General features: G+C 50.5%; 10 protein-coding genes across 10 annotated transcripts; 4 read left to right on the top strand and 6 right to left on the bottom strand.

The window, feature by feature from the left end:
- Window positions 1-310: 310 nt before the first annotated feature.
- IAR55_007130 (uncharacterized protein) lies at window positions 311-1,711 on the bottom strand (the record flags this gene model as incomplete). Its single annotated transcript, XM_066950206.1, has 7 exons — window positions 311-431; window positions 492-552; window positions 613-637; window positions 707-906; window positions 997-1,189; window positions 1,276-1,482; window positions 1,565-1,711. The coding sequence occupies 7 exons, from the start codon at window positions 1,709-1,711 to the stop codon at window positions 311-313; spliced, it is 954 nt and encodes a 317-aa protein (XP_066799421.1).
- A 1,912-nt stretch (window positions 1,712-3,623) lies between these two features.
- IAR55_007129 (uncharacterized protein) lies at window positions 3,624-4,602 on the top strand (the record flags this gene model as incomplete). The annotated part of the gene is made up of 4 exons (XM_066950205.1): window positions 3,624-4,079; window positions 4,153-4,219; window positions 4,324-4,467; window positions 4,565-4,602. 4 exons carry the CDS (start codon window positions 3,624-3,626, stop codon window positions 4,600-4,602), a joined length of 705 nt encoding a protein of 234 aa, XP_066799420.1.
- Window positions 4,603-4,917: 315 nt separating this feature from the next.
- On the bottom strand, window positions 4,918-7,904 carry IAR55_007128 (uncharacterized protein; the record flags this gene model as incomplete). Its single annotated transcript, XM_066950204.1, has 12 exons — window positions 4,918-5,064; window positions 5,150-5,258; window positions 5,339-5,602; window positions 5,690-5,834; window positions 5,922-6,114; window positions 6,203-6,265; window positions 6,347-6,466; window positions 6,568-6,637; window positions 6,696-6,733; window positions 6,803-6,931; window positions 7,000-7,089; window positions 7,224-7,904. 12 exons carry the CDS (start codon window positions 7,902-7,904, stop codon window positions 4,918-4,920), a joined length of 2,049 nt encoding a protein of 682 aa, XP_066799419.1.
- A 1,011-nt stretch (window positions 7,905-8,915) lies between these two features.
- On the bottom strand, window positions 8,916-9,549 carry IAR55_007127 (uncharacterized protein; the record flags this gene model as incomplete). Its single annotated transcript, XM_066950203.1, has 3 exons — window positions 8,916-8,941; window positions 9,018-9,379; window positions 9,524-9,549. The coding sequence occupies 3 exons, from the start codon at window positions 9,547-9,549 to the stop codon at window positions 8,916-8,918; spliced, it is 414 nt and encodes a 137-aa protein (XP_066799418.1).
- A 756-nt stretch (window positions 9,550-10,305) lies between these two features.
- IAR55_007126 (uncharacterized protein) lies at window positions 10,306-11,515 on the bottom strand (the record flags this gene model as incomplete). The annotated part of the gene is made up of 3 exons (XM_066950202.1): window positions 10,306-10,530; window positions 10,648-10,892; window positions 10,993-11,515. The coding sequence occupies 3 exons, from the start codon at window positions 11,513-11,515 to the stop codon at window positions 10,306-10,308; spliced, it is 993 nt and encodes a 330-aa protein (XP_066799417.1).
- A 475-nt stretch (window positions 11,516-11,990) lies between these two features.
- Window positions 11,991-13,984, top strand: IAR55_007125 (uncharacterized protein; the record flags this gene model as incomplete). Its single annotated transcript, XM_066950201.1, has 6 exons — window positions 11,991-12,336; window positions 12,404-12,579; window positions 12,648-13,263; window positions 13,325-13,446; window positions 13,508-13,616; window positions 13,695-13,984. 6 exons carry the CDS (start codon window positions 11,991-11,993, stop codon window positions 13,982-13,984), a joined length of 1,659 nt encoding a protein of 552 aa, XP_066799416.1.
- A 510-nt stretch (window positions 13,985-14,494) lies between these two features.
- Window positions 14,495-16,451, bottom strand: IAR55_007124 (uncharacterized protein; the record flags this gene model as incomplete). The annotated part of the gene is made up of 9 exons (XM_066950200.1): window positions 14,495-14,605; window positions 14,687-14,776; window positions 14,832-15,128; window positions 15,251-15,370; window positions 15,537-15,636; window positions 15,711-15,822; window positions 15,880-15,942; window positions 16,038-16,053; window positions 16,125-16,451. The coding sequence occupies 9 exons, from the start codon at window positions 16,449-16,451 to the stop codon at window positions 14,495-14,497; spliced, it is 1,236 nt and encodes a 411-aa protein (XP_066799415.1).
- Window positions 16,452-17,910: 1,459 nt separating this feature from the next.
- On the bottom strand, window positions 17,911-18,988 carry IAR55_007123 (uncharacterized protein; the record flags this gene model as incomplete). Its single annotated transcript, XM_066950199.1, has 3 exons — window positions 17,911-18,047; window positions 18,172-18,440; window positions 18,621-18,988. 3 exons carry the CDS (start codon window positions 18,986-18,988, stop codon window positions 17,911-17,913), a joined length of 774 nt encoding a protein of 257 aa, XP_066799414.1.
- Window positions 18,989-19,469: 481 nt separating this feature from the next.
- Window positions 19,470-21,411, top strand: IAR55_007122 (uncharacterized protein; the record flags this gene model as incomplete). The annotated part of the gene is made up of 8 exons (XM_066950198.1): window positions 19,470-19,929; window positions 20,020-20,066; window positions 20,128-20,156; window positions 20,206-20,237; window positions 20,357-20,557; window positions 20,636-20,686; window positions 20,741-21,165; window positions 21,247-21,411. 8 exons carry the CDS (start codon window positions 19,470-19,472, stop codon window positions 21,409-21,411), a joined length of 1,410 nt encoding a protein of 469 aa, XP_066799413.1.
- Window positions 21,412-21,757: 346 nt separating this feature from the next.
- IAR55_007121 (uncharacterized protein) lies at window positions 21,758-26,292 on the top strand (the record flags this gene model as incomplete). Its single annotated transcript, XM_066950197.1, has 13 exons — window positions 21,758-22,070; window positions 22,252-22,337; window positions 22,403-22,534; window positions 22,597-23,210; window positions 23,275-23,477; window positions 23,539-23,787; window positions 23,851-24,425; window positions 24,482-24,550; window positions 24,608-25,344; window positions 25,402-25,444; window positions 25,508-25,693; window positions 25,753-26,172; window positions 26,239-26,292. The coding sequence occupies 13 exons, from the start codon at window positions 21,758-21,760 to the stop codon at window positions 26,290-26,292; spliced, it is 3,681 nt and encodes a 1,226-aa protein (XP_066799412.1).
- Between the last annotated feature and the right edge of the window lie 339 nt (window positions 26,293-26,631).

The raw sequence follows: 26,631 nt of genomic DNA, 5'->3' as shown, positions 1-26,631 counted from the left end.
TCTGTTGCGTACTTCTCTGTCATATCACGCACATGTATACCACCGCGACAGACGCTCACGCCTTCGATGTGCATCAGACGATAACCAGGTGTCAGTGACGGCTTGCGCTCGACATTTCTCGAGCTGGCCCATGGCCCAATCCAGCAGTCTATGTGGTTGTCCGGTTCACCGAAGAGCTCATTCTGAATATGGAAAAGAAGCGAATAAAGGGGATCGCATAGTATCAAGGCTAGATAGAGGAAGGAAATGTCCGTAGGAGATCGGGGAAAAAAGGGCGATGGCAAGGGTTGCTATCTGTGTAACAAGGTATTTACAGAGGAAGGCAGGTGGCGTCGGCAGAAAGCTCGAAGCCGGCTTTACAAGCAAAGGCTTGGCAAACACCGGAAGAACAAGTGACGCCACCTCTCGCAACCCCACGGAGAGTGGTACAGCTGAGATGTGGGGTGATCAGTATGTATGGACGGTGTCGTACCATGATAGACTCGACTCACTCGATGCCTCGGGTCACTTTATCGCCATTGAAGTCGCCGTTGACACAGCCACCACAGGACTCTGCAGGAGAGGGATGTGGTCAGATGCGCAGGAAACATGGTAGCCTTGTTTGACACTCACCAAGCTCTTCGTTGGTGTTGATGCACTATACGAAGACCAACGAACCAGTCAATACTGTAGACTTCATTCCATCTCCCTTTCTGTATGCACTCACCTCGAAAGAATCGGTTATGCCAGTGACCTTGCAAGCTGTCAATGGGGTAGGGCAGATACCTCTCTTCGAATTCTTCTCTCTAACGAGACGCTCTCTCAATTGCCTTTTGGCGTACTGACTGTTGAACGTCGTGCCGACCGAGTGATAGTAGATGAAGTATGTCCCTGGGCGACAAGTGGTCGGAGAGCTGTACTGAGGGTCTGTGACGTACCGTAGCGCACGAAAAATCAGCAGTCTGGACTGTATTGTATTCAGTGGCATTGTTGAGAGTTGATCGTTTCAAGTCTCACCAGTTGGTCCACAGGCACAAAACAGAGCACCTTCTCCGTAAGCAGTAAGGGCGGAACCATAGCCGACACAAGCTCTGAAGCATTCTTCTGGTCCGGCGACATTACCAACTAAGTTGAGAGTTTCGGGTGCAGTGTTGGCCCCAAAGCCAGAATAACAGCGTAGGAATGTGTAACTCGACCTCACCACATTGACCTGTGATTGATGAGACCGCCTCGCACCGTCAGTACCAGTCGTTACGACATCACTTGGATCATTCTGAGGATGAGTTATGGACTGACAGTATACGTGTCATCGCTACAGACACCGGTACCGTCCGTGTCGGCGGAAGCCGTGGGCTGCACAGTCTGACTGGTGGGAGATGTGTCGGAGCAGAAACAGACGGGCGGCGAAGTCTCCGGGAACTGCCTTTTCCTAGGTATACCTTGTCCCTGTTGAGCGGGCAGGAAGTACGAGTATGTGGTTGCGTAAGTGTTGAAGCACGCATCCTGTAGCGAGCAACGACGTACGTCGATGTGGTCAGTGCAAGTACCGCCACCATACGAGCGCACCATGGAAGAAGAAACTCACAGAGCAAGCGGTCGGGTTTTGAATGTTTTCCACGTTGAAACCGTCGCCCAGATTGGTGGCGGAGGGGACACATGCAACATATACGGCTTGAACTTGCTGGAGTCCGGCCAGGAGGAGGATGGCGATGGGTGTGATAGTAGACAACATGTCGGTGAAAATCGTCAAGTAAAGACAGTGGGATTCGGTGCTCGTTACGAAACGCGAAAGGGCGAAGACGGTGTCGAGCAAGGGGCCTGATACAAGTGTTGAAGTACGGATGGAAGAGGGAAACAGAGAGCGGATCAGTGCATCTACTCTCACTTATGAGGACAGCCAGGCAGCAGGACAACTGCGCCGCACAGTACATCATTTTGGTCAACAGAACCATCGAGGTAAACAAGCGGATCAAGATCGCTTCCCATTCAGAAGAATCTTGGCATGGAGAACTGCCAGTGGGATGAACCAGGTATGTAACCTTACATCTCACACAATCCCACCGTCGCATCGTCGCTCGGTACATCAGATTCACATTCCTCTCACTGGAATCGAGGTCATTCCATTCCGCTGGAATCTGAGATGGGAGGAACTCAGATTTAGATTGAGGCTTCTATGATCAACCCGGGGGATATAACTATTGTGTCCTGTGAGACAGTCACCGTTGGACGTGAACCACTCTGAAAGGTTCTAATACGCCTCCAATTCAGAGGTACAGGCACGGGACGTTGCTGTTTTGATCGTTTTGATCCGCAGTGACCTGGCATACAAATCTGGGGTAGCTAGGTTTAGCAGCCCTGGATACCATACGAGTACTGTTTGAGCAGACGGCAAAGAACGAACTGCCCGGTTGGACGAAGAGACACGATTGTTGATACGTGCTACAATATATCATCCGAGGGTACAGAGCCTCTGCTTCCGTCAGGCCCCCTTTCGTCGGCACAGCCCAAGACTCACTTGGTCACGATCCTGTCCCCGCTGTTTGGACTCAAGAAAAGAGTCGATCAATCCATCTGGAGGTGCGGGTATAACCTTCGTGCAAAGATGCTTGCCTATAGTTGTCTGCTTGTCTGCTGTGGACAAAGGCTCTGGCGATACGTTGGCTCTATCATTTGTGTGCGTCAGCGAGGGCACTAGGACAGGGTGTTTCTGCAATTGCTCGATTTCTCAAATTCCAAGAAGACTGGTTTCGAAAAGGTCGCAAGAGGGACACATCGACATGCTGGCATGCATAAATAACTCACTTCCGCTTGTGAACGTCTCAGCATCGCTCCAAGCACGCACGAAACATCCCGTAAAAAGTCCTGTTCATGCTTACCGAAGGAATGTTTACACGATCCGGGCCGCGGTCCTCACACGCATCGGCATCCCGTGTTGGCCCGACATCTCGTACTGCATGGGGGCTCAGAAGTGTTCTGAGCGACTGGTCAACCCTGCAAGTGCTGTGATACGATCCCAGCTCGAAGGGCGTCCACCTTACTAGTCCTAAACCTTCGCTCTCGTAAGAACCACATTCATTGCTGCCTCGAAGCTTCGATCACGCCCATCACCGCTGTAGTGTTGCATTATTGCATTTACCCTCGGAACTCGACGCGTCCCAGAAAAATCAATTTAAGCTCTCTTCTTAATTCTCCTCTCCTCTCTATCCATTCATTCGCATTCCTTTACGTGCCTGATCATCATGATTCGGTGACTTTCTCCATCTTTTGACCTGTTCACCCAGGACCCCCATCTCCATCGGACAAGGCGTTGGAGCGTGAGTATGCATTCAAACTATGAGTAGGTAACAGATCACAGGAATGTGGAGTAAAGAGGGATCCGGAGATGAGGGGCCGAAGTGGATTTGTTTGCACTCTGGGAAATAACATCGCGCAGGGCATGTGATTGAGGAAAGCTCCATAGCGAGCTAGCATAATCTATAGATATATACCTTGACCACTACTGATGGGTGTTGGTGCTCAACACGAAGCCAACAGAACTGATTCATCACGCTACTGGACAAACAAGGTCGACACATCTGCTTGAGTCACAATCTCACTCACTACAGTCACTCTCTCTTTCACCAATCTTTGACTGATCACTCACGATGCGAATCCAACTCCTCCCCTTCCTCTTCCTCGCACCATCACTCACCCTCGTCGCGGCTTTGCCCAGCCCGGAACCCGATTCACCGAGTCGACCTCACTCTCTCTCCTTCGTGGCCCGCATCAGCACCCTCGTCAACCCCCGTGCTGTTGTCAAGCCATATCGACCGTTGAACGGGTACGAAGACGAAGACACCCACAATCCACCGCCGCCGCGTCGGCGTGGATTCTGGCTGAATTTCGGTTCCAGTATCGGCAGCAAGAACACCAACGCGAACATCAATGTACACAAGAACGCGCTCATGAACAAGATGGACTATATCAAGGCGCAGAACAGGATCCTGGATTCGGATTCTCAAGGCGGGGGACGTTATCCGAAATGTCAGGCTACAACCAAGAGGAAGAAGAGAAGATCGGGTTTCGCTCATTATCCAGGATGGAAATTGGTTGGAGATGATGTGGGTGGCGATGAAATGCGTCAAGAATCGGTAGAGTGATCAGCTGATGGATGCTTTTTGATTTCGTTGGTAGTTGAGTGGAGCATTGCCAGTCTCACCGAGAGCAGACTGTGTCAATGTATGTAACAAGTACGGAGCAGGTATGTGGCGTCTGCTATACTTCCCTTCCTCACTATTCCCCCCTGAACCTCTCGGAAGAAGGAAACCGCACGGTCACTGACATGATCCTGGTTGGCTCACACAGCATGTTCCGGGATATTCTACGACGACACCATATCCCGTTGTTATCTCAAAGGAACGAAGAAAGATTCGTGGTCGTTCACCGAGACGGACGAGGATGAAGATGGGACAGATTTACTGGGCGGGTGTGCCGCTTGGCAAGGGATCGGTGAGTGTTTCGTCCGATTCTTCTTCATCATCTTCGCATTGGACCATGTCATCTCTTTGGGAGACGCTCGGAGCTGACGTTGATTGATTGGCATCAGTCCCGAAAGAGATGGACGATGTCTGTTGTCGTGATTAGTCTTTTTCATCTCCACTCACTCAGCCCATTGCGATCGCCCCTCGACTCGGTAACTCAGTCCGTTTCGCGTATCACACTCATCACTATGTAATTTCCGGTCTTCTCTCGTTTCTTGTACTGTACTTGATCTACAGCGTTAGTGCACATGTACATCTGTATCTATCTCACAGGTCTCAGATCTGATCGAACAGCGACAGCGCGCAACATCGGCGTCAGAATAACGACATTCTGGTACTGTATCATTGCATATCCGCTCAACTTTGAGATTGGGACTCCCAAGACGATACGAAGATCCAACACTCAACACGCGCACCCCTAATCATCCTTACATAGCGCCCTTGTGACTTTACTCTTCATCCGCAACCTCTTCCCGTAAAACAGCAGTAAAAACGGTGCAGCCGAAAGGAGAAGGGCGATACTCGCGACCAGTGTCGATGCTTGCGGATAACCAAGGTTGACGTACTACCGTATGCCAAATCAGTCAGCTCATCTGTCAACTATAAAATGGACAGGAGACATGCGGAGTATCCATCGCGCCGCAACTCACCATCTGTCTGGCAAAGAGGGGGAATAAGCCCGAGGCCAGATTTCTCACAAAGCTCTGAGCCGCTTGAGCAGAAGACGAGTACGTCTCATAAGCATCCGCGAGGTAATTGCTGAGGGCGGAGGGAGACAGTTCAGGTCAGCATTTGTTGCTGACTGCCATCGGCCGACGCAAAGGTGTTGAATCACTCACAACACTCCAAGATACATGGTGAACACTCCCCAATTCATGAAGATCAGAAAAACAGCCGGAACAGCCCAATGCACGACTCCAGCTCTTCCTGTCCATCCGAAGATGTACAAAGAGAGAGGGAACATCAGACCTCCATATGCTGCCCAATACAATCTCGCCTCTGGGGGTGAACGTCCATTGGCTGATTTACGACCTGCTCGACGATAGAGATATTCCTGGTGGATATTTGAGACGAGGCCAACGACGGCACCGATTCCCATTGTACTGCGGAGAAGCCTCATATGTTAGTCATACCTCCCTTATCTAGGCCGTGCCGCAGATGAAAGACCAACGAGGCCAAAGCTCACGTACATCTCGAAACTGGCAGCTTGAGCCACGTTGAAGCCATAAGACTCAAAGACCAAGACGATCGAACTGCCTCCCAAGAAGATGCACGCCCATGCGAACCCGATCCAGGCAGAGAGTGCAGAAACAATCGGTTCAGTGAACAAATACTCTGCAAGTCGTTCAGAACTAACGTCAGCAACAAATCCGGTGACATCTGGCTTGTCAGATTTCGAGTGCACGAAGTTCGGACACTTACGCAACGGTCGAACGAGAGATACCCTCATGACAACCATAAAATCGGTCTTTTGGAGATCCGCCGCGCAGACATGCTTGATGCCAGTCTTCTTGGTGAGGTTCTTGGCTCTTCGAGAAAGCAGGACGTCCGATCGAGTCTCGCGAAGTACTATGGCGTTTAGGATGACAGAAATGACAGCTACGATCCCTTGAATCTGTGAGTGCAAAACGGTCAGCTGGGCAAAGGCCAAGACTCGAGGTGCAAGAGGTGGCAAGGGCAAGGCTCGTAGTGGAATGACATACCCCATAAGTCCATCGTATACCAAGGTTCTGGCCCATCCAACTGATGGCAGTGATGCCGATAGCCTGGCGAAATAATTACTTCGGTCAGTGACTTGTTGCGGTAGAGAGTATCCTAATTCATGCTCAAAGGTGAAAATGACGCACTTGACCATTGAAGATCATGAGAGTGAACACTCCCATAGCCGGCCCTCGCTGATTCGGCAGGAACATGTCCGCAACGGTTCCGCCGACCATCGAGTTTCCTACAGAGTTCATGATCCCTTGCTGTTGTGTCGATAACTCGCAGAGTCAGTGTTCGCAGCATGACCGGGCCGATAGAGATCACGAGTGGAGAGGAGGCAGCGCAGCGTAGGAGGGCAACTCACGAAGAATCGAGCAGCGAGAACACCATTCCAGTTTCTGGTCGTGACGTGGGGGATGAACAGTAATGCGTAGCTGACAGCAAGATCAGGATCAGGTCCAAGTCAAAGTCGAACACGAATTCGGTACCCACCCGACAGAAGTGATTTGGTAGATCATGTTCCTCCCAAACTTTGAGTCACACACCATATGTCAGACGTCAGCTCGACACCGGATGCAACGTCTGAACCATCAACTGACCACTTCACTGAGAGGAGCCAGGACAAGAGGTGCGAACGCGATACCCAGCATAGGTAGTGTCAGACCTAGCAAGAAGACTTCCCTTGATACACCGAAATACACTGTACCCCATGTGGCGAGAGGTGCCGTCTGGAGGTGAGAACGGGTGAGCGGGATGACCAGCTGATCACGTCAGGAAGAATGAATCTGCGACTTACCGAGACGAGATTCGCAGCTCCGATAAACGTGATGAAGACAGCCACTAGCAGAGTGGCGTACTTTCTGGGCGTGGACCAGTTGAATGGGTTCTACAGGCGGCCATGCGTCATTGCGGTTTCTCATGAGGATCAGGTCTGGGCTGCCTTATACAGGACGCGGGCTGTCCAGCGGTCTTGCCACAAGACAAGACGATCATCACTGAGGGAAGAGCTTGAAGACTCACGTCCGGATCATCCGGTAACCAATCTACCACCACGACCTCCTCTTCTCCCTTTCCTTGACCGAGATCCAGCGTCCTCTTATCTTCCAGAACAGCTTTGTTCGCACTCGGAATACCATGCAGAGAGACATGTCTTCTCAATTCCGATTCCATCTCCGTCGCCTGTATACTCGACATTCGCGAAAGACTGTGTCCCGTCCCAATTCTCGATAAGCTGACTCCGCCTACCGTGCCTGCTCTCTGTCTACTTGGTCCCGGGATGGATCCAGGGGTCGATGATGATGGCAAGGTAGATTGTCGTTTTAGACTGTTACCACGTTGTATGGGTTTAGGGTGTGATCCGAACGATTGGCGACGTTTGCTTTCTCGCGGTTGCGGTGGAAGAATAGGAGGTGTGGATGGGAAATGATCGTGTTTTTCAAGCTCATGATCGTGATCGTGATCGTGGTCTTCCAAGTCGGACGTCGATGATCGTCTTCTATGATGTGGAGGCGGATGTGGCTGGGATCGAGGTGATTGCTTCTCAGATAGAGATCGCATCATGCCCTTCTCTGAGAGATCTTCGTGTTTGGAGGATGTGCCGCCGATGGTCATGGCTGTAGATGTCGAGCTCTGACTGTGTTGCGATGTAGGCGATGTCGACAGGTTGTTCTTCGGCTCAGTCTGATGAGGCGGCGATGTCATTGTCGGTGCCGGGTCATAGGTGTGATGCTCGATACAAGAAAGAAAATGAAAACGGTGAGACTGCTATTGACACTTGACACTTTGGATGATACGAGCTACGCGGTAGGCGACAAGAAGACGTGAATTAGCCTCTTGATCATCTCCATTGGCGACACCGTTATTGATCACGACTCATTCTTCGGACCCCATCTCTCCCATCGCACCCATCTCCAATCTTCTCGGTACAATTTCTTTCGGACTGGAAATCGTCTCTTTTTCTCCCTGAAGGAACCCATCGGTCACTCCCGAAACTCGGCAAAAGAATATAGCATAGACCCTGATAGCGGCATTGGCTTGCAATATTCACTCGGGTGTGCTTGATTCCATGGGTATGTATGCATGATGAATTCACTGCTGCTCAGCTCATGAGCGGTCATAGCGTGAGGTCGAAAGATTGGTTATGTGTGCATGTGCTTGTCTTGGTTGAACGCACGCGATACGATTAAGAGAGATAGAAGGGGTGGGTGGGACTGGACTGAATCTGTCCGCGACAATAATGATCTAAGTTACATCTACCATACCGCCTGCCGAGATTCTCTCCTTCGGCATCCGGTCCGACGATCATGGGAGGGGCGCTCGCTCACACGACCGTTCAGAGTCACACACACACACACACACACACACACACACACACACACACACACACACACACACACACACACAAACACACACAAACACACACATCCCCTCCTCACTCCATAGTCACTAGTCAAGATTCGTCAAAGACTTTGGCGCGAAAACGCTCTGGCTCATGCGTGATAAGACGCAAGAGGCAGTCGTAGTCAGGGTTGAGTCGCTTGCATCCGCGACATGAAGTGTAGATCAGCGCCACACACAAAGTGTCTGGAGCACCAGCCCCGGCGCTAGAGACGCAGCCATCGCAGTGCGAGGTATGACACGTTGCAGGAAAAGCTCGTCATGGACATACAGTACTCGTACAACGCAACCATGATGACATACAAAGACGCAGGTTCATCTCCCTCCCTTCATATCGGAACCTGAACACAATGAACGATCACACGCACTTCAGCACCACTGCACGGGACACACAGGACCAGAACATGACACACTTACTCTCCACAACCTCGTACCGAGGCAGTTCGTCATCAGCGTCATCTTTCCTCCTGGCGACTATCATCTGCGACGATCTCTCCCTTCTGCATTCCATGATCATCCTCTGCATCTCTTCTAGTTGTCTCCTCAACTTATCAGACTGCAGTCCATTGTCTGCTCCCACCTTCCATGAAGATCCTGCAATATCACCGCCAGTCCGGTCTTCGGCGGTGTATCCGGGCGGTCTGAATCGTTCGAGGATCGAGAAATCTTTGGTGACGTGAGGAGGAAGATTGGTTTTGTGCGGTTTGGGATGGAATGCGCGAGGTCTGAGTTTCGGATTGGTCTGGTGTGGTTTGGAGGGCCCGGGGTTGTTGATACTGCTGGGAAAGATCTGTCAGATTGAAAATTGTCATGCGACCGCATAAGCGTTGGGAGAAGGGGGCAAATATGGTCGGTCTGGGTCGGGTGGTGAGAGTACAGCTCTGAGTCAAGCGGAGAACAGAGGAGTACCAGCAGAGACTCACGCTTCCTTAGAGTGAGGCACTCCCATCCCTTGTAGTCTTGGCCTTCAAGCTGTAAGATGAGCTAGGACGACTGATGAAGCAATTGTAACAATGTTCGGGGGCGAGTATCCGCCTTTGACATCCAGAAGATGCATGTCTGTCATAGGGAGACGAGGATAATACAAGTTCTGACAACTTACTACTGAGCACATTTATCATATCCTCAGACCTCAACTAGTTAGCGCAATGCCAAGCCAGATGTCTCTCCTCAACCCTCCGCTTCGGCAACCCCGACATCACCGGGTCATTGTTGGCAAGACATATGCATGACATCCCTCCAGAGATGGAATGGTTGGCGGTATCTTACTTGAATGCAGACTCATATGCATGCATTTGTGGATATGCGTAGGGTGACCTGATACCATAGCGCGATGTGCACGACAGTTCGCCTAATCCATTCCTACAGTGCAACCCTTTCCACTACTGACCACCGTCAAAGTCCCGCCACCACATGCTCAGAATGCTTGGTCATATTCGAGGTCGACTCTCATCGCGACCAGCAGTCAGCCTACGCGTTGATTGTAGGTCGACATTATTATCAACACCATTACTTTCGCATCCTACCCTCCTATCCACGTGCGTGGTTGTCCCTATCATGTACTGAGCAAGGCAGAGAGAACATGGCAAGAATGCTAGCAGAACGCAAACGCGCAATTCGTGCACAGGGAGAGGAGCCAGGTTGCTCTCTCCTTTACAAGCTCACAACCATCAATGCACGAATGATCCAAACGCTCTTCCGGACGCTACATCGAATAAGCCCCACTCTTACCATGTCCAAATCTATCACCCAATCCTCTCGCATCTTTGATTTTTGCTTTTCGTTCCTGCTCACTCAACAATCTCCCTGTGATGCCCATATCCCTATCATGATCCCAGATACCAGGTGCCTCATCTTCGTTTCCTTCCTTCTTCTTCTGAGACAGCTTGGCAGCGTGTTTGTCGAGTAGTGATGGACCTCGTTGTTTGGCCTGAAGCGAAAGAAAATCAATGATCAGCATTGATGCAAAATTTGATATCATGCGTCATATCGCATGATGTCGCAGGTATCGTGTGACCAGTGACCAGAATAGGGAAAGAAAACGCACAGTATGTTTCTCGACACCATCCAATATCTCTCTATCCCTCCTCCTCTTCCTCCTCTCCTCCTCCTCTTCCTCATACGAAACGATCCTCTCTCCCGCCTTATCCTTCTTCCTCTTCACTCCCGCCACTTCGTCCGCTATACGCTGTGCTTTCTCAGCGGGAGTTTCGGTCCAAACCGTATTATCTATGTTGGAAGGCTCGGCAGTCGATTTGGAAAATGTGGTTGGGCGTTTACGAAGTGGGTCGACTGGATTATTAGGTTGGGCATGGACTCAAGTCAGATTTCCGACTATCTCATCTTCAGGAGTATCGTCCGAGAAGCTGACCACGTTGATAAATGTACATACCATTCGACAAGACACCACTGGTCGGAGGAACCAACATCCATTCCTCCCTTTTCCGCACTTGAGGTTTACTAGCTTCTTCAGCCTCTTTCCTCCTCCTCTCTTCCCTCTCCATGAACTCCCGAATCGCAGATCCTGATCCTTCCTCTTCCCCCGAAGTAGGAATTGGTCGAGGTCCAATCACATCGTCGTCGCTATCCTCGTCTTCGAGACCGTATGATGGTCCGACGGTAGATCGAGATGGTCCAGCTCTAGGAGGCATGGAGGGTCCGACAGCAATAGGCATGGATGGTCCGATAGATGGTGCAGCAGAGGGTATAGAAGGTCCAATACTTGGTCCCACAGAAGGAGATGAGCTCTTCTCACCCCTCACAGCTAGTATATGCGGAGGAAGAGCAGGAACATAATCGTCTTCGTCCTCCTCTTCGTCTGCGGCGGCAGGACCAGGTGACCGTCCAGGAGGAGAAGGGGATCGACTAGCTGCAAGATGGGCGAGATGGGGTGGTAATGTAGGACCTATCGGCATCATGTAAGGAGCCTCTTGATTGGTATGATGTAACAGAGCAGACAAGGAAGGAAATGATTGAAAAGACGAGCTTGGATGGGTCAAAGTGGGGAAGTTGAATGCTTAATAGTGGCCCATTTCCACGTGGCAGGGTCTGCACGAGGAAACGTGATAGAGCGACGAGCGACATTGTTGACTCTACTACTCGTACTGTGGTATGCATGTAGTCTCGCGAAACGATCCAAGGCATACATGGGGCTCTCATATCCACCAACGGGTATGCAAGTCAGACGGAAGCACCGTTGAGTCAGTACGGTGGCAAGTGATTGGAGCCAAGTAGGAAAAGCGGGCTGTCTAGTTACCGCTTGCCGAGGAAATGACGAATAATGGCACCCGAACCTAGACTGTATAAATGACTCGTCGTCCTTGTTCTTTGTCATTTCACTCTGTTCATTCACACCCTTCTACGTAGAAGAGAACATTCATAATCGCCAGCATGACCCAAGACTCTTCAATGCCCTGGGATGAGTCTTCTCCCCCTCTTCACGAAGAAGATGGATTCGACCTGCCTCCGTCATACGATGCGACTCTCGCCACCGGTCCTAGCTTTACCGCCGGTAGCTCGTCCACTTCGCAGCCCCTCTCAGCACATCATCTCAATGCCTCATCTGCTGTTGATGTTGACCGGACCATCCCTGATCACTTGAAGTGTTGCTTTACGTCGCCAAGTAACGCGGAACCTCTGTTCAGAGAAGGCGAACCCCTTCCTGATATCATGTCGAAGATTGAATGGAGGAGTAGAGGCAAGATCATCGAGACCTGGGATCCAAGATTGTCTGATCGTACGTCCGCTCAGACCACAAAGAGAACGAGAACCCTTTGGCTGACGCGATCATTTGGTCTGTCTAGCCAATACACTGTACGATTTTGTGCGAGCGATGACGATGACCTTGCCTAGTATCAAGATCCGATGTCTTGGTTCTCACACGGAGACATGGGAGAGGGACGAGACGGTCTGGGAAAATGGAACAGCACATACGAGGAAGAAGGGCGAGATGCATCATGTGGTAGACTTTGACTTTACCGTGAGTGTCATCGCCGAAAGCCGCGCGGGACTGAAAGCTGGGCTAGGCTTGACGCTAACTTTTGATAGATTGATCTCACGGAAATCATCAATCATCCTTCGAATCATGCCCACATCCATCTTGGCTCTATCTCGCCTTGGGCACCTCTCCTTCGAGGTTCAAACGTCCCTCGTTATGCAGCGAGCTGCAAGCCAGACGATCGACTTGGCAAACACGGCAGAGGACGTGCGGCTGCTCGTCGTCATCGTCGAACGGGTTATCAAACTCTATCTTCAGGTGAAGAATGGGAGCCGGCGCAAGACCGATATGGTCCAATAGATCTGGGCAGACGTCCTACTCGTCAGGAGAAAGTCGAGTTCGATGCGTGGGAAGCTTGGAGAGTACCTAAAGGGATTCCTAGATGGGTGAATCCCGCTGATTGTCCAGAGTTCTGGGAGACCAGAATGAAAGGGAAAGGCAGAAGAGCACAGCGAGACACCACTAGACCTATCAATTCATCCGATCGTTCAGAAGCCGGAGAAGCCGCTGTGGATCTGGAACGTGGAGAACGGCGGCAAGTCGGTGATCAGGGGCAAGCCGATCTGAAAGAGTGGTGCGAGGCGTTCTGCACAGATAGGGGGATATTGAAGGATTTCGTATTGATCAAGGGGATCTGGGGCTGGGATAGGACTGCTTTACTATCAGGCGAGCTCCCTTACAAGTCTGCAGGAGGATGTACCGACGCTGACATCCTCTTTCTTCCCAGCTATCAACGGCGCCATCGCGTCGACGGGATATCCAACTGCCAACATACAAACCAGTCTCGACCTCACCCCGGTAGCCATCATTGTCAAACCGGACAACTTCCTGAGTCGTGCTCTGGGCAATGTGGGTTCGACTCCACGGAACATGACATGAGCTACTTGGCTGACTCTGTGATTCGGCCCAGATGTTCATCTACTTCCTATCGTGGATCACCATGATTTACCCTCTGATCTGGATATGGAAGCGCAATCATCCTCGCGGTGGGGCAGTCTGGTCCGTGGCGCGTGCTTCGTGTGAGTCAACCGAGTATATAGCATATCGGTCATTGTCGTGACGAAGATTAGCTCATCGTGGTGATTACCCTCTCTCAGATGCCATGAAGTATTATCCCCCACTTCCTTCTACTTTCGCCAACGAGACGATCGGATCGGCCCGAGATCGTCTACCCGCCTTGATGAAATTACATCCTGAGCTACCGGCCGACCCTTCTCTGCAATATGGGCCGAAGGGGGTCCATTATTTGCTGGGGAGGAAAGAGGGGGATTGGTTCAGGGAGTGGGAAGAGAGGATCAGGATGGGAGTAAGAGTGAAGTTCAAGGGCGATTTGCAAGGTGGTGTGATTCCGGGAACGAGTGGGTCGGTCAATCTGGATGGGTACTGAGCGATATCCATGTCGTCTTAATTCAGTCCAGAGTTCGAGTTTTCAAGTTGTAAGTTAGATATGTGGCTTTGTTCGTTATTTGTAGACGTATACGCGTGTCAGCTTGAAACATACCTATACGTCATGTCATCAGGGCTCTCTATATAGGAGAATGATAGATGAACATGCTAGCAAGGAAAAATAGGTACAGAGGAATAATCTCAGAGCGTACAAGCGTGCTGATTGGATTTGGGAAGAGCGTATATATGTATGTAAGTGTATGTGTACGTGTGTATGTGATGGGTGATATGAAAGGGATATGCAAAAAATTAGTTTGAAAGAAGGAAGAGAAGAGAAAGTCCGTTCGGTCGACATCAATCGTCGTTCTATACAACCACTCCCTTTTCAGAAAACAGACACCTCCCGTCATCACCAAACGTTCGTCAAGCCTCGTCACAATCTCGCAGCAGTCCTCTCTTTCCGCCAGAGCGCATCCATACTCTGTCAAAGCTGAATATTCATACTCCGAGTTTAGAGCGAATCTGCGGGCCTTGCGATTCTCATTTCGACTTCTGGGACGTCGATATCGAATGTACCTCCTTCTTTCTCGAGATACTCGGTCTCCTCTCGAGCGAGGCGTTGCTAGATAGACCATTTTCCTATTAGCTTTCTCTACCAAGGAAAGCCATACAGACGGGTAAACGGCGGGTAAACGCCACTCACATATTCGAACCACCAGTTCTTCTTTTGTATGAAAGGAAGGACGTAAGTTTGGATAGTAGGCTTCAGTGCCCTAGCTCGGTCTGCCTCAATCTGCACACATGGATTTCATCAGACATATGCAGACACTGTCACCCATAGCACTCACCTCTCTCTTCAACTCCCTCCACAGCTCCGGCTTGTCCGAGATCACACTCTTCACACCCCACCTCGTACATTCTCTCATCTCCTCTCGGATATTCACCGTCCAAGCGCAAATCTCCTTCTTGTGCTTTCTGCAGTCTCTCAAAAGACGTTGACCTTCCGACGAGGCTAATACCTCGTACATGATCGAAAACCCGTGGCAAGCGTCAAAGAAGTATTTACGACATTGCGGGATTGACATAGAAATTGCGTATCGGGGAAGGTATGGAAGAATCGTCGTTGCAGCAGCGATGAATTTGGGCTACAAATGACGAGTGTCAGTCAAGCCACTGATGATGCTGACTGCGACTTGACGGCCATCATGACACTAGGGTGAGAGTCGAGTGACACTGTAGTGCCAAGCAGCTAGAAACAAAGACTCACATGCCAAATGCCCAAAATCAACCTCGGCGCCAACCTGCTCTCCCAACCTTCGTAACCCTCGACGACATCCTTGATGAGCCCAAATAGCCTGACCGGGTCATTCTCGACTTTGCAATCGATCTGCAAGGGTGGGAAAAACCCGGCCCAATGGGCCACATCAAGGTTAGCGGGTACCCAGAAAACACTGTGAGAAGCTGGAGGAGTGGGGCGGGCGGAGACATGCACAATGTTTGTCACGAATGAAGAAATAGGATGTGAAATAGGAAGAAAATGGGCGGGTACTGACATTAAGTTTGACATTTGCATTCTCAAGCTGTAGAAGGATCTCGATGACCTCTGTGAACTTGGGAATCGGTTGGTGAGGTGCTTTCTTAGTCCGCACGTGTCTGGGTAAGTGTAAGCAATCCGTGTCAGCGCTGGACCCAAACTCAACTTGAGGTGCAGATTCAGCGCTGCTCACTCTAGTACACCATGCCATGGTAGCTTGTCAATCCGTCCGTTACTGTCAGTGGTACGACTCAAGTCGGGATCGTGAAACATGACGAGGACATTATCCGCCGTCATGTGTATATCTGTAATAGCAAACTTGATTAGTTTTGACTGTCTTTCTACATGACTAGTTGACTTACCGGTCTCAATACCGTCGGCACCGGCCTTGCAAGCTTCAATGAAAGACATTCTGGTATTTTCGGCTATAGGAATGAAAGAGCATGTGTTTGTCAGCTGAGAATCGATCGACTGGCAAGAGCGGGACGGATGCGGGAAGTGGAGCGGTATCTGTACTCACGGAAAGACGCAGAAGCCTAAGGTATAATATACCGAGTCAGCGTGAACTTCGCTTCCATCACGATATAGCGAACAAAGCCTAGCTCACCCCTCTATGACCCCAACATTCAGGCATCGTCCACCCGACCTCCTTGCTCGCATCTTGACCATCTGCCAAACGATCGAACGGATTCTCAAGTTCAAACTCGGACAGAGCAGGACTTTGCAGTACGGTTGAGAACGCGGGTGAAGGGCCGGCAGAGAGCGAAGGTGAAAGATCGGGAGTGGGGAGTGTCGAGCCGCCGAGTCGTGCGATTTTCATTTCAACCTTGGCAGAAGCAGGTGCAAGTGCAGGTGCGGGTGCGGGTGCGCTCAGCCCGACCTGAGGCTGGGCGAGAGCTGAAGCGGAGTTGGGGGCTGGGACCGAGGCCGGCATGATGGTCGTGTTTTCTCTGGTGAGGAACTGAGCTGGTGAAGGACTGGCCTTCTAGTGCGATGTGCGAGGAGACAGGTGTGTACCGGTCGATAGCGTGGTGGTAAGGGGATGAGTGGCTGAGATGTGTTGTTGTGGAAGTATTAGTGGTGAAGGCAAGCAGAGATTATCGTATCGTTATGTTCGTTGACCAAAGACGACAAACGTGCGTTACTGCCTTGGACTTGAAACAACAGTTATCACCATCAAAGGTTTCGATCAACAGTCCCACGAACGTGTATCGAAGGCGAGGGAGTGGTTGTCAAAGGTTCGTGTGGGTTATGCGCAATTCGCGATAGTGTGATATGAAAGGAGGGTAGCACGAGCTATCTCGAGACGTTTCTTTGTGTATATCTGATGAAAAGGAAGAAGGGAAAAGGTCTGTCTATATTTCTATCTGGTGGCGGAAGCTGTGTAATGTTCACAGAGTTGACGTGGGGGTCGATGTGGCCGGTATGGTCGGACCAATCTTGAACGACTCGATCGGTGGTCACGGGTCGATTTGGGTGGACGAGAAACGAGAAAGAGAAAGGAGGCGCTTCTATTGTGGATCTATTCTATTCACAAACATGCAGGAGTCATTCGAACGAGACGGATCAGAGTGAAAAGATGAAAGAGATGGTGTCTCTCCCAAAGTTGGAGTGGAGCGGAAGGTGACCTGTGCGAAACGTTTGTGTGGTTTCTCAGGGTCCAGAAACCAAAAACTTGGACATGACCAAAACACTACATTGGTTACTCGTACTCTAGTAACTACTATTTACTACTGCTACTTGGCGTTTGTTGCGGGTGTTGACTCAGATCGATCCAACGGATGGAAGTGCTGTTCCGGACACCTTTCAGTCAGATGATTATTATCGTCGAGGCTTGAACAACGCGGATGGATCTGCGATAATCGTCTGGACGATGATGATGAAATTATGGTCATGGGAAGAAAAGGTTGAGATGGCAAGGCAGATCTGATCAGCATAGTTTGAGATTGAGATAGCAGTCCACCGAATCTCTTCGGTTCGGAATCCCAGCAGGATGTGGGAGGTGTTTCGATAAGAGCTCTGTATCGAAACAAGGCACTGTCAACGAGGCATTGTCTCTCTATCGGCCGGGCGGGTCTGGTCACGTCTTTGTGCAAATCAGGTGGTCTAGCCCACAGAAAAACCATAAGCAATCGTCGCATTCCGGTGACGACACGGGAGACTTTTGCACGTTCTTTCATTCTGATACATGGGGTTCCTCAGAATTCTGGAAGATGGGAAGGCATGAAGTTCACAGCTAATACCACTGGGTCTCAAAACACAACCTATACCGACTTAGCTTTTCGGCCCAACCAGGACCTTGGACGCACAGTCGATGGATCCCAACTTGGGCAGAGCTCGAGGTATACATACAATGCCTACAACGTCTTCGACAAACTAAGAACGACTTTCGCTCAAGCGACCGTTGCTGCCGGAGGAGGTGGCATGGCTAGCTTATCCTTCTCAGCTTTCTTCACTTGATCCACCTTCTTGACCATCTCTGTGGATCCAGCCGACGCCGTTGCCTTCTTCTTCTTCTTGAGCAGGAGAGCTGAGCGAGAAGGCGATTAGCGTATGGTCGCCGAGATATCGAGCACCGCTCGCTTTTGCCACAAGAATCTCATTTGACAGGTCAAAGTACAGCGAAACCGAAGCTGTCATTTTCCGACACTCACCTTTCGACACAGCCGCTCTGACATTCTCGTTGATCTCCCTACTTTCTTCCAGGAACTTATTATCTTCGAATTTATGCTTCTTCCTAGCGAGCTCCTCCAAATCGACATCTTCAACCCTTCGCTTAGAGGACCCTTCGCCGTTGTTATCGCCTCCCAGAGAATCAGCGGGAGTGATACCGAGCTTGCGCTCCAGTGCTTCGAGTTTCGATTTCTCGGCGGCTTGAGCTTGTGCTCGGAGTGCTGGTTCGGATTCGAGTAGATCTGCTTGGCTGAAAGTCACAAGGAGTTTGAGTCAGCATTGCTGCTTAAAGAGAATCGCCAGGAGGTAAAGGTTGAGAAATGCAGCGGGAACGTTACCGCTCAGGAGTCGCGAAGGGGTAGTAGGATGGGATGTAAAGAGGCCGTTGGGAGGTCACACAGGGCTTATGACTGGGTATACGACAACTCACCGTTGTGCCTCTTTGATAGTACCCAGTCTCCTCCCGGACAAATCTCTACAGCTATCCACGTTGGTAGCCTTTGCCGTGCTCATCCTTCCGCCCGCCGCTCTGAGCTGAGAACCGAAACCACCCTTCCCACCTGCTAATCTCGGGCACAGATGCAGGGAGATGGGATGAGAGGGTGAGTCGACATGACGAAGAGAGTTGAGGGTGGTAGCTGATGGGAGAGGGGAGGAGGTGGTCGTTCGTAGGTAATAAGTTGATGGGTTGAGGTTGATTGGGAGAGGGAGTGAGGAGAGAGGGGTGGTGGAAGGGAGGGAGAGCTGGACGGATGGGAGTGGTGTTGGCAAGTGTAGGAACACAGTCTGAAGTGACATGGTGTAGAGTCGTTGCTTGTTGACTGAGAGATGTGGGAGGTCGACCAGATCAAGTTGGAGATCAAGTGTTGGTAAGAGAGCAGACACGAATTGACACTCAACAGACCCCCGGTGTGTCTTGGGTGGCAACACTGGGAAAGGAGGTGTCGGAACTTCGGCGATATCCTGTCATGTGGCACTGGTACTGTCCCACCCTACGTGGCAAGTCGATAGATAATGTCAGGCGTATGAGGGTGGTGTGCCAGTCTCGAATGATCATCAGATTGCATCTTGGAAACACCATATAGCGTTGAGCTTCTCAGAACGGTCTGCCCCAACTCCAGTGATTTCTCCCTCGTTTCTCGACGTTGCTCGAGCGTGGTATCCTTCCGCCTTCCGTAGCATCGAACGACCAAAAAAAGCGAAACAGTCACAACTCCTCCAACGCTCCTCACTCGCTCAATTCCACTTTCCTCATCAGCATTATCCCTTGATAGCCAAGATGGAAGGCAATAAGGAAGAAGCTATCCGATGTCTTTCCATCGCCCAACGACATCGGTCATCCTCCAACTTGCCTTCAGCACTGAAATTCGCCCGAAAGTCAACAGCGTTGTATAACACCCCAGAAGGAGAAGCAATGGTCACCATTATCGAAAGGGAGATCGAATCAGGTGGATCAGGGTCTAGGTCTGGGACGACTCCGCCTTCGAATGGTGAAGCTGGAGGTGGGGGGAGTACTAGTAGTGCGAAAGCTTCGGGAGTGGAAGAACATTCCACTTCGGCAAGACAGAGACCTGGACATACGACCTCTTCGTCGGGAACTGCAGGAGCAGGAACATCGACGACGGGAGGAGGAGGAGGAGGAGATAAAGGGAAGAAAAGAGAGTTCACGGCGAAACAGCTAGAAGTGGTGAAGAGAGTGAAAGCGTGTAAACATCACGAGTACTACGAGATCCTATCCAGTAAGTTGAACCATCTCTTCTGGACGTGGGGTAGACTGCGTATCGTTTGGAAAAGAGTCACAGTACTGATGTATGGCCTGATTGTTTCAGTCGAGAAGAGCTGTTCAGAGAATGATGTAAAGAAGGCTTATAAGAAGGTATGTCAGCTTTCATTTTGCGTGCAAGGTATCCTCCTAACTGACTTTTGTGCGATAATAGCTCGCATTGGTTTTACATCCTGACAAGAAGTAAGTCAGACCCCAATGTCGACACGGACCGGAGCTGATCATCCTATAGCGGAGCACCTGGAGCAGACGAAGCTTTCAAGAGTCAGTACCAGCCCGCCCTCTGACATTTCACCCCTTGTCTTGCCTGATTATTTCGTCACCTCTTTCCCAATGTTTCCTATATGCCATATTGCTTGCTCTGATATCGTCATCCCTCTCAGTGGTATCTAAAGCCTTCCAAGTGCTGTCCGACCCAGATCTGCGAGCGTCATTCGACTCAAACCCCTCATACGATCCTACGCAACGTAATCCAGGAATGACAAGTCGAGGAGGCGGAGGAGGTGGCATGCATCCCGGCTTCGGAGGTGGGGGATATCAGACGGACATCAACCCGGAAGATCTGTTCAATATGTTCTTTGGTGGTGAGTCTGTGATCTCGCATACGTACGGCTTGCAGCTGTATGATTGGACGCCAAGACTTGAGCTGACGAGCAAATCAGGTGGTAATGGAGGTGGTTTCGGTGGTGGCGGCGGATTTGGTGGACCGAATGGTAAGTTGATCAGACGTGCACGGCATGGTTGAGCGTCGCTCATAGTCTGGAAAGTGTTCACTTTCGGCGGTCCAGGTGGTTTCCAAGCGCAATACGCTCGACCACGTCGGCCTCGACAAGCGACTGGTCGAGCGGACGAGACCGCTGCTTCACCCCTCATGGCTCTCTTACCGATCCTCATCCTATTCGCATTCGCCTTCATCTCCATTCTCCCTTCACTGTTCACGGCCACTCGAGCTCCCGATCCGCAATACACTTTCGATCCCGAGTACAACCCTAAACAATTCGACGTGGGGAGAGAAACGTTTAATTGGAAAGTACCGTATTATGTGAACGGAAAAGAGTTTGAGCACAGTGAGATCTGGAAGACTGTACCGGAGGCCAGGAGGGGACAGGGCAGGGAAGGGATGTATTCACCTAGATTGAGGACTTTTGAGAAAGGTGTGGAGGGTCAGTATGTCAGGAAGTTGCAAAATGAGGTGAGTGTGCTGGATAAGCTCGGCGTCAAGCTTCAGTATTCATAGGCATGGTCATCGCTGAACCCCTATGTTCCCTTGCAGTGTCAATACTTCAACGATTTGAGACAACAACGTATATCTGAGAATTCCGGGTTCTTCGGTATTGGAGCGGACATCGACAAGATCAATGAGCTAAGGCGACAGAAGAGTCCCGCTTGTGAACAGCTGAAATCGTGGGGTTTGCAACAAGGATCTGTAGGATGGTAGTCTATCCTCGAATAGAGAAGTAGAGATGCGCGTCTGCTGCATGAGTGTAGAACCGTGGGGTTTTGTATACGGAGGTGAAGCATAGATTGCATTTATTATCGTGTTTTGAGGTGTCGGTGATGCATGGTTTAGTCATCGTTTGATAATATCAGGCTCACGATGCAAATGCACACACACCTCCACCCTTGCTGAGGGGATTATCAGCAACACAAAAATGTTAGCTGCACTTTCTGATTATTTGCGACCGAAATCAACTATTTGTCTCCTGCTCCTTGTCTTACTGCCTAGCGCTCCTCTCTCCCCTTCTCCTGCACTCCCCAGCCCAAAAGAGAATTCCGCTCTCAAGATGGTAGCGGCATTCGACCCTCTCTCCCCCGCCCAAGCTTCCTCGTCAACCTCTTCAGGCTTAGTAGTGGGCAAAGACAAATCGACCTTCCGGACCCTCACTCGAGAACGTCAATTCCGACATCCCCCAGCGAATCTCTCCGACGTCCCGGCCCTCGATGAGTTGGTGAAGCCCCATTTGGAGAGCTTTAATGCGTTGATAGAGGATGATGGCGTCGAAGGCGGGAAAGGGTTGTTGCAGTTGGGAGTGGAGGATATCGGTGAGAAAGTGGTTTTTGATGGGAAAGGAGATGGATTGGGGACCAAGATCAGCTGTGAGTGAAATTCCCTCAATGTCGGCATGTACGCTTGGACGTTTGGGGCGAGAGGTCAGGATGATCGTTCGCCCGCGTCTCGTATTGTATGGGTGGATCCGGGAGTTGGAAGCAAAAGCTAGTGGGGAAGGACAAACGGTATCTGCAGTCCAGAAAGTCGAGCTGACCTTCACATCATCAGACCGCATCACCAAAGTAGCCCTTGGAAAACCCCTGGTACCCGAGAAAGACAAGCTGGCGCGAGAGCGCAAGATCTTTCCTAGCGAGGTGAGCAAAGCATCGCACTCTCTATATCGCTTGTCACAGTGTTGACCGTCAAGATTTGGTGCTAGGCGCGAGAGCGACTCACTACCTATCGCTCAAGATTGACGGTAGGTATGCAGTGGACTGTGACGGATCCAAGTGGAGAGTCTACCAACTACGAGGAGATCAAGGAATGTGGTTTATTACCTGTCATGGTCCGAGTAAGTCTTGCTGTCCCCTCGTCTCTCTCGCCATGGCTGGATGCTGATGGAACCCTTACCAGTCCATGCGATGTAATTTGCAAGGTCTCCCTGCCACTGAACTGATCAAGCACGGCGAAGAATCCACTTCTTTCGGCGGCTACTTCATCGTGAACGGAAACGAAAAGATCATTCGATATCTCATTCTTCCCCGACGACACAACCCTCTCAACATCTACCGACCTTCATTTGCCAAACGAGGTGTCTCATATACGCCTTACGGCTGTCAGATCCGTTGTGTTAGACCTGATCAATCGGCTTGCACCAATACCATCCACTATTTGTCCAATGGCGGCGCAACCTTACGTTTCGCTTGGCGTAAAGTCGAGTATATGATTCCGCTCATGCTTATCCTTAAAGCTTTGGTCAACGCCAGCGACAAAGAAGTTTTCGAGGGGTTGATCCAGGGAGAATACGACAACACCTTTTTGACGGATCGTGTTGAGCTTTTGCTGAGAGGCCAGAAGACTTGGGGTCTGCATACCGGAGAACAGTGTCTGGATTATCTAGGAGACAAGTTCAGAGTGGTTCTGAACTGCCCGGAGGACTGGGACAACAGGATGGTCGGACATTTCCTGTTACACAAGGTTGTGTTGGTGCACTTGCCAAACCCGAGGGACAAGTTCAGGATGCTCATGTGAGTCTCTCTCTTGAGTCCCCTTTATTCTCACAATTTGCTAAACATGCTCCGTCCTCAACAGCTTCATGCTCCGAAAACTCTACTCTCTGGTCTCCGGTGCTACCTGCGCAGACAATCCCGATTCCCCTCAACACCATGAAGTCCTTCTTCCCGGTTTCCTTTATGGTATGATCATCAAAGAGCGATTCGACGATTGTCTCGGTGCTGTCAAGGCGCAGATCCTCCAAGATTTGAAAACAAACCGGGCAAAGAGTTTCTCTGATCGTGAGTGTACCTCTTTGCTACGGTGGAATAAATCAAGCTAATCGAAGTCGACTTTTTACAGCAAAATACTTCTCGAGCGTGTTGACGAAGACCAATTGGGATATTGGATCGAAGTTGTCTTACTTTATCGCAACTGGCAATCTGGTCTCACCGACCGGCCTCGATCTGCAACAAACATCAGGCTACACAATCGTGGCGGAGAAGTTGAATTTCTACAGATATCTCAGTCATTTCAGGTGTATCCATCGAGGAGCGTTCTTCGCGGAACTAAAGACGACGACGGTCCGAAAGCTTTTGCCAGAGTCATGGGGTGAGTCGATCTGTACATGGCGAAGGGAATTACCCAAGCTGAGCCAATTCTCTTCGGTTTCAGGTTTCCTCTGCCCTGTGCACACCCCCGACGGTTCTCCTTGTGGTCTTCTCAACCATCTCAGCCATACCTGCAAAATTGTCACCTCCGTTCTCGATACATCCCACATTCCGGCGCTTCTTTCTGCACACGGTATGACACAAATCTTCGCCTCCTCAATCGATGGTCGACGAATGGTTTGCGTCATGCTTGATGGACGAGTCATCGGCTATGCTTCCCCTCAAAAGTCAAAACAACTTGCCAACCTCCTACGTCGACTGAAAACTGAGGGAAATGCCAAAGTCCCTCTCGACGTTGAGATTGGTTATGTCCCTGTGACCAAAGGTGGCCAATACCCCGGTCTGTATCTGTTCTCGGATCGAAGTCGAATGATGAGACCGGTCACGTACCTTGAGAATGGCAAAATAGATCATCTCGGTACTTTCGAACAAGTCTACATGGATGTAGCGATTACCAAACAGGAGATTGAGAAGGGTGTGTCGACCCACGTTGAGCTTGACCCCACAAGTATGCTCTCAGTTATCGCAAACTTGACACCATTCTCCGATTTTAACCAAAGTCCGAGAAATATGTACCAGGTGAGTCGACTATGTACGATTGAACGACCACAATGGAGAAACTGACAGCTGGCCAGTGTCAAATGGGTAAGCAATCGATGGGTACACCCTCAACAGCTCTTAACAAGCGAACGGACAACAAGATGGTATGTGAGCTCTGTGGTGCGTGAGATTCGAGCGCTGAAGTCGGATCTGGTTTGTAGTATCGGTTGCAATCCGGTCAAACACCCGTTGTACGACCAGACCTTCACAATCATTATGGTTTCGATAACTTCCCTAACGGAATGAACGCCATCGTCGCTGTCATATCATACACCGGTTACGATATGGAAGACGCGATGATATTGAACAAATCCGCTCACGAACGAGGTTTCGGTTACGGTACGGTTTATAAATCAGACATCTTCGACCTCAAAGACGCGCCAGGAGCTGGTAGGACCACCAAACCTACCCTACACTTCGGCATGGGACGTGACGTCCGGGACGACAGCGACGCGAGAAACTTTGTCTCCAGAGATGGTTTGCCGATTGTCGGAACCAGGATCAAGTCTGGTGACCCGATCTGTGCTTACACGGAAGACACGACTGGACGCACCAAGTTCCACAAATACAAGGGTGACGAAGTTGCCTTTATCGACGAAGTTCGATTACTAGGATCAGATGCAGGTGACACGGAACTTCAGAAGATTCACATCAAGCTTCGAATCCCGCGATCGCCCGTCATCGGAGATAAGTTTTCTTCGAGACATGGACAGAAAGGTGTCTGTTCGCAAAAATTCCCAGCGATCGATATGCCTTTCAGCGAGAGTGGAATGCAACCAGACGTCATCATCAACCCTCACGCTTTCCCAAGTCGAATGACCATCGGAATGTTCGTGGAGAGTCTGGCGGGTAAAGCGGGAGCGTTGCATGGGATCGCGCAGGATGCAACTCCTTTCAAGTGGGTGCTAGGCCTGTGAAGGGCCTGAGGTTTGGCTGATATACTATCTCTTTGCAGGTTCTCTGACGCCGACCGACCAGTCGACTACTTTGGAGAACAGGTGAGTCCGAGTCCACTAGCAACGAGCAGACACAGTGGCTGAGCGTGCGACTATCGTGTTTAGCTTCGTGCTGCTGGCTACAATTACTACGGTAACGAGCCCATGTACTCTGGTATCACTGGCGAAGAGTTCCATGCGGATATCTACCTTGGTCTGGTCTATTACCAACGACTGAGACATATGGTCAACGACAAGTTCCAAGTGAGAACTACTGGTCCGGTCGATCCGTTGACCAGGCAGCCTGTCAAGGTGAGTCCGGGTTTGAATCACTTGCGGGAACATCGCTGAAACTGTGTTCATCCTCACAGGGACGTAAACGTGCTGGTGGTATTCGATTCGGAGAGATGGAACGTGATGCTCTGATAGCCCATGGAACGTCATTCCTCCTTCAAGATCGACTGATGAACTGTTCGGATTACTCAACGGCATGGGTCTGTCGATCTTGTGGATCATTAGTATCTCTTGGATTCGAAGAAGTGAGCGGGGAAGGGATGAAAGAGTATTGTAGGATCTGTGATGCGCATAACCCCGCGCAGACTCCTAGCGTTGTGGGTGGTGCTGGTGGAAAGAAGGACAAGGGCGTTGGGGTGGTCATGAAAGGTGGCGAGAAGAAGGGCAGTATGGACGTCGTGGCTGTTCCTTGTGAGTTCAGCGACTGTCTCGTGTTCTGTAGGATATTGCTCACTGCTGCCGGCTTTGCGTTTGTTTCGATAGACGTTTTCCGATATGTGAGTGGATTCTTGGCTGGATTTCACTGGTAATCAGAATGCAAGCTGACCCTTGTGATCCAATAGCTTTGCGCCGAAATGGCATGTATGGGTATCCGACTCAACGTGACTGTGACGTAGTGAAACTCAGGCGGAGCAGCTGTAGAAGGAGTTTGAAAGGCGGCATGGAAAGGGAGAGGGTGATCTTGACATTGCATCCATACCATATGCATGATATACCTGATTGCGAGCCTTTGTCTCCATGCGAGTCATGTCTTTTTCTGCGTCAAATGAGTGCGAGACGACCTGTATTGATTGTTATTGCGATGTGTTATCACTTCACGTGTCAGCAATCTCGATCACTAGCGCGCTGCACTGTGACCAGACAGACGAATTTGTTGATCCCATTGTTGTTCATCCGAATCTAGCTTTTCTGTCATCCTCATCACCAACTCACGCTTCTACACCATTCGACTTGAC

The sequence above is a fragment of the Kwoniella newhampshirensis genome (assembly GCF_039105145.1).
Source record: "Kwoniella newhampshirensis strain CBS 13917 chromosome 10 map unlocalized Ctg15, whole genome shotgun sequence".
Taxonomy (NCBI): Eukaryota; Fungi; Basidiomycota; class Tremellomycetes; order Tremellales; family Cryptococcaceae; genus Kwoniella; species Kwoniella newhampshirensis.
Note: the sequence above shows the minus strand (reverse complement) of the source record. Positions and strands in the feature narration are given on the sequence as shown.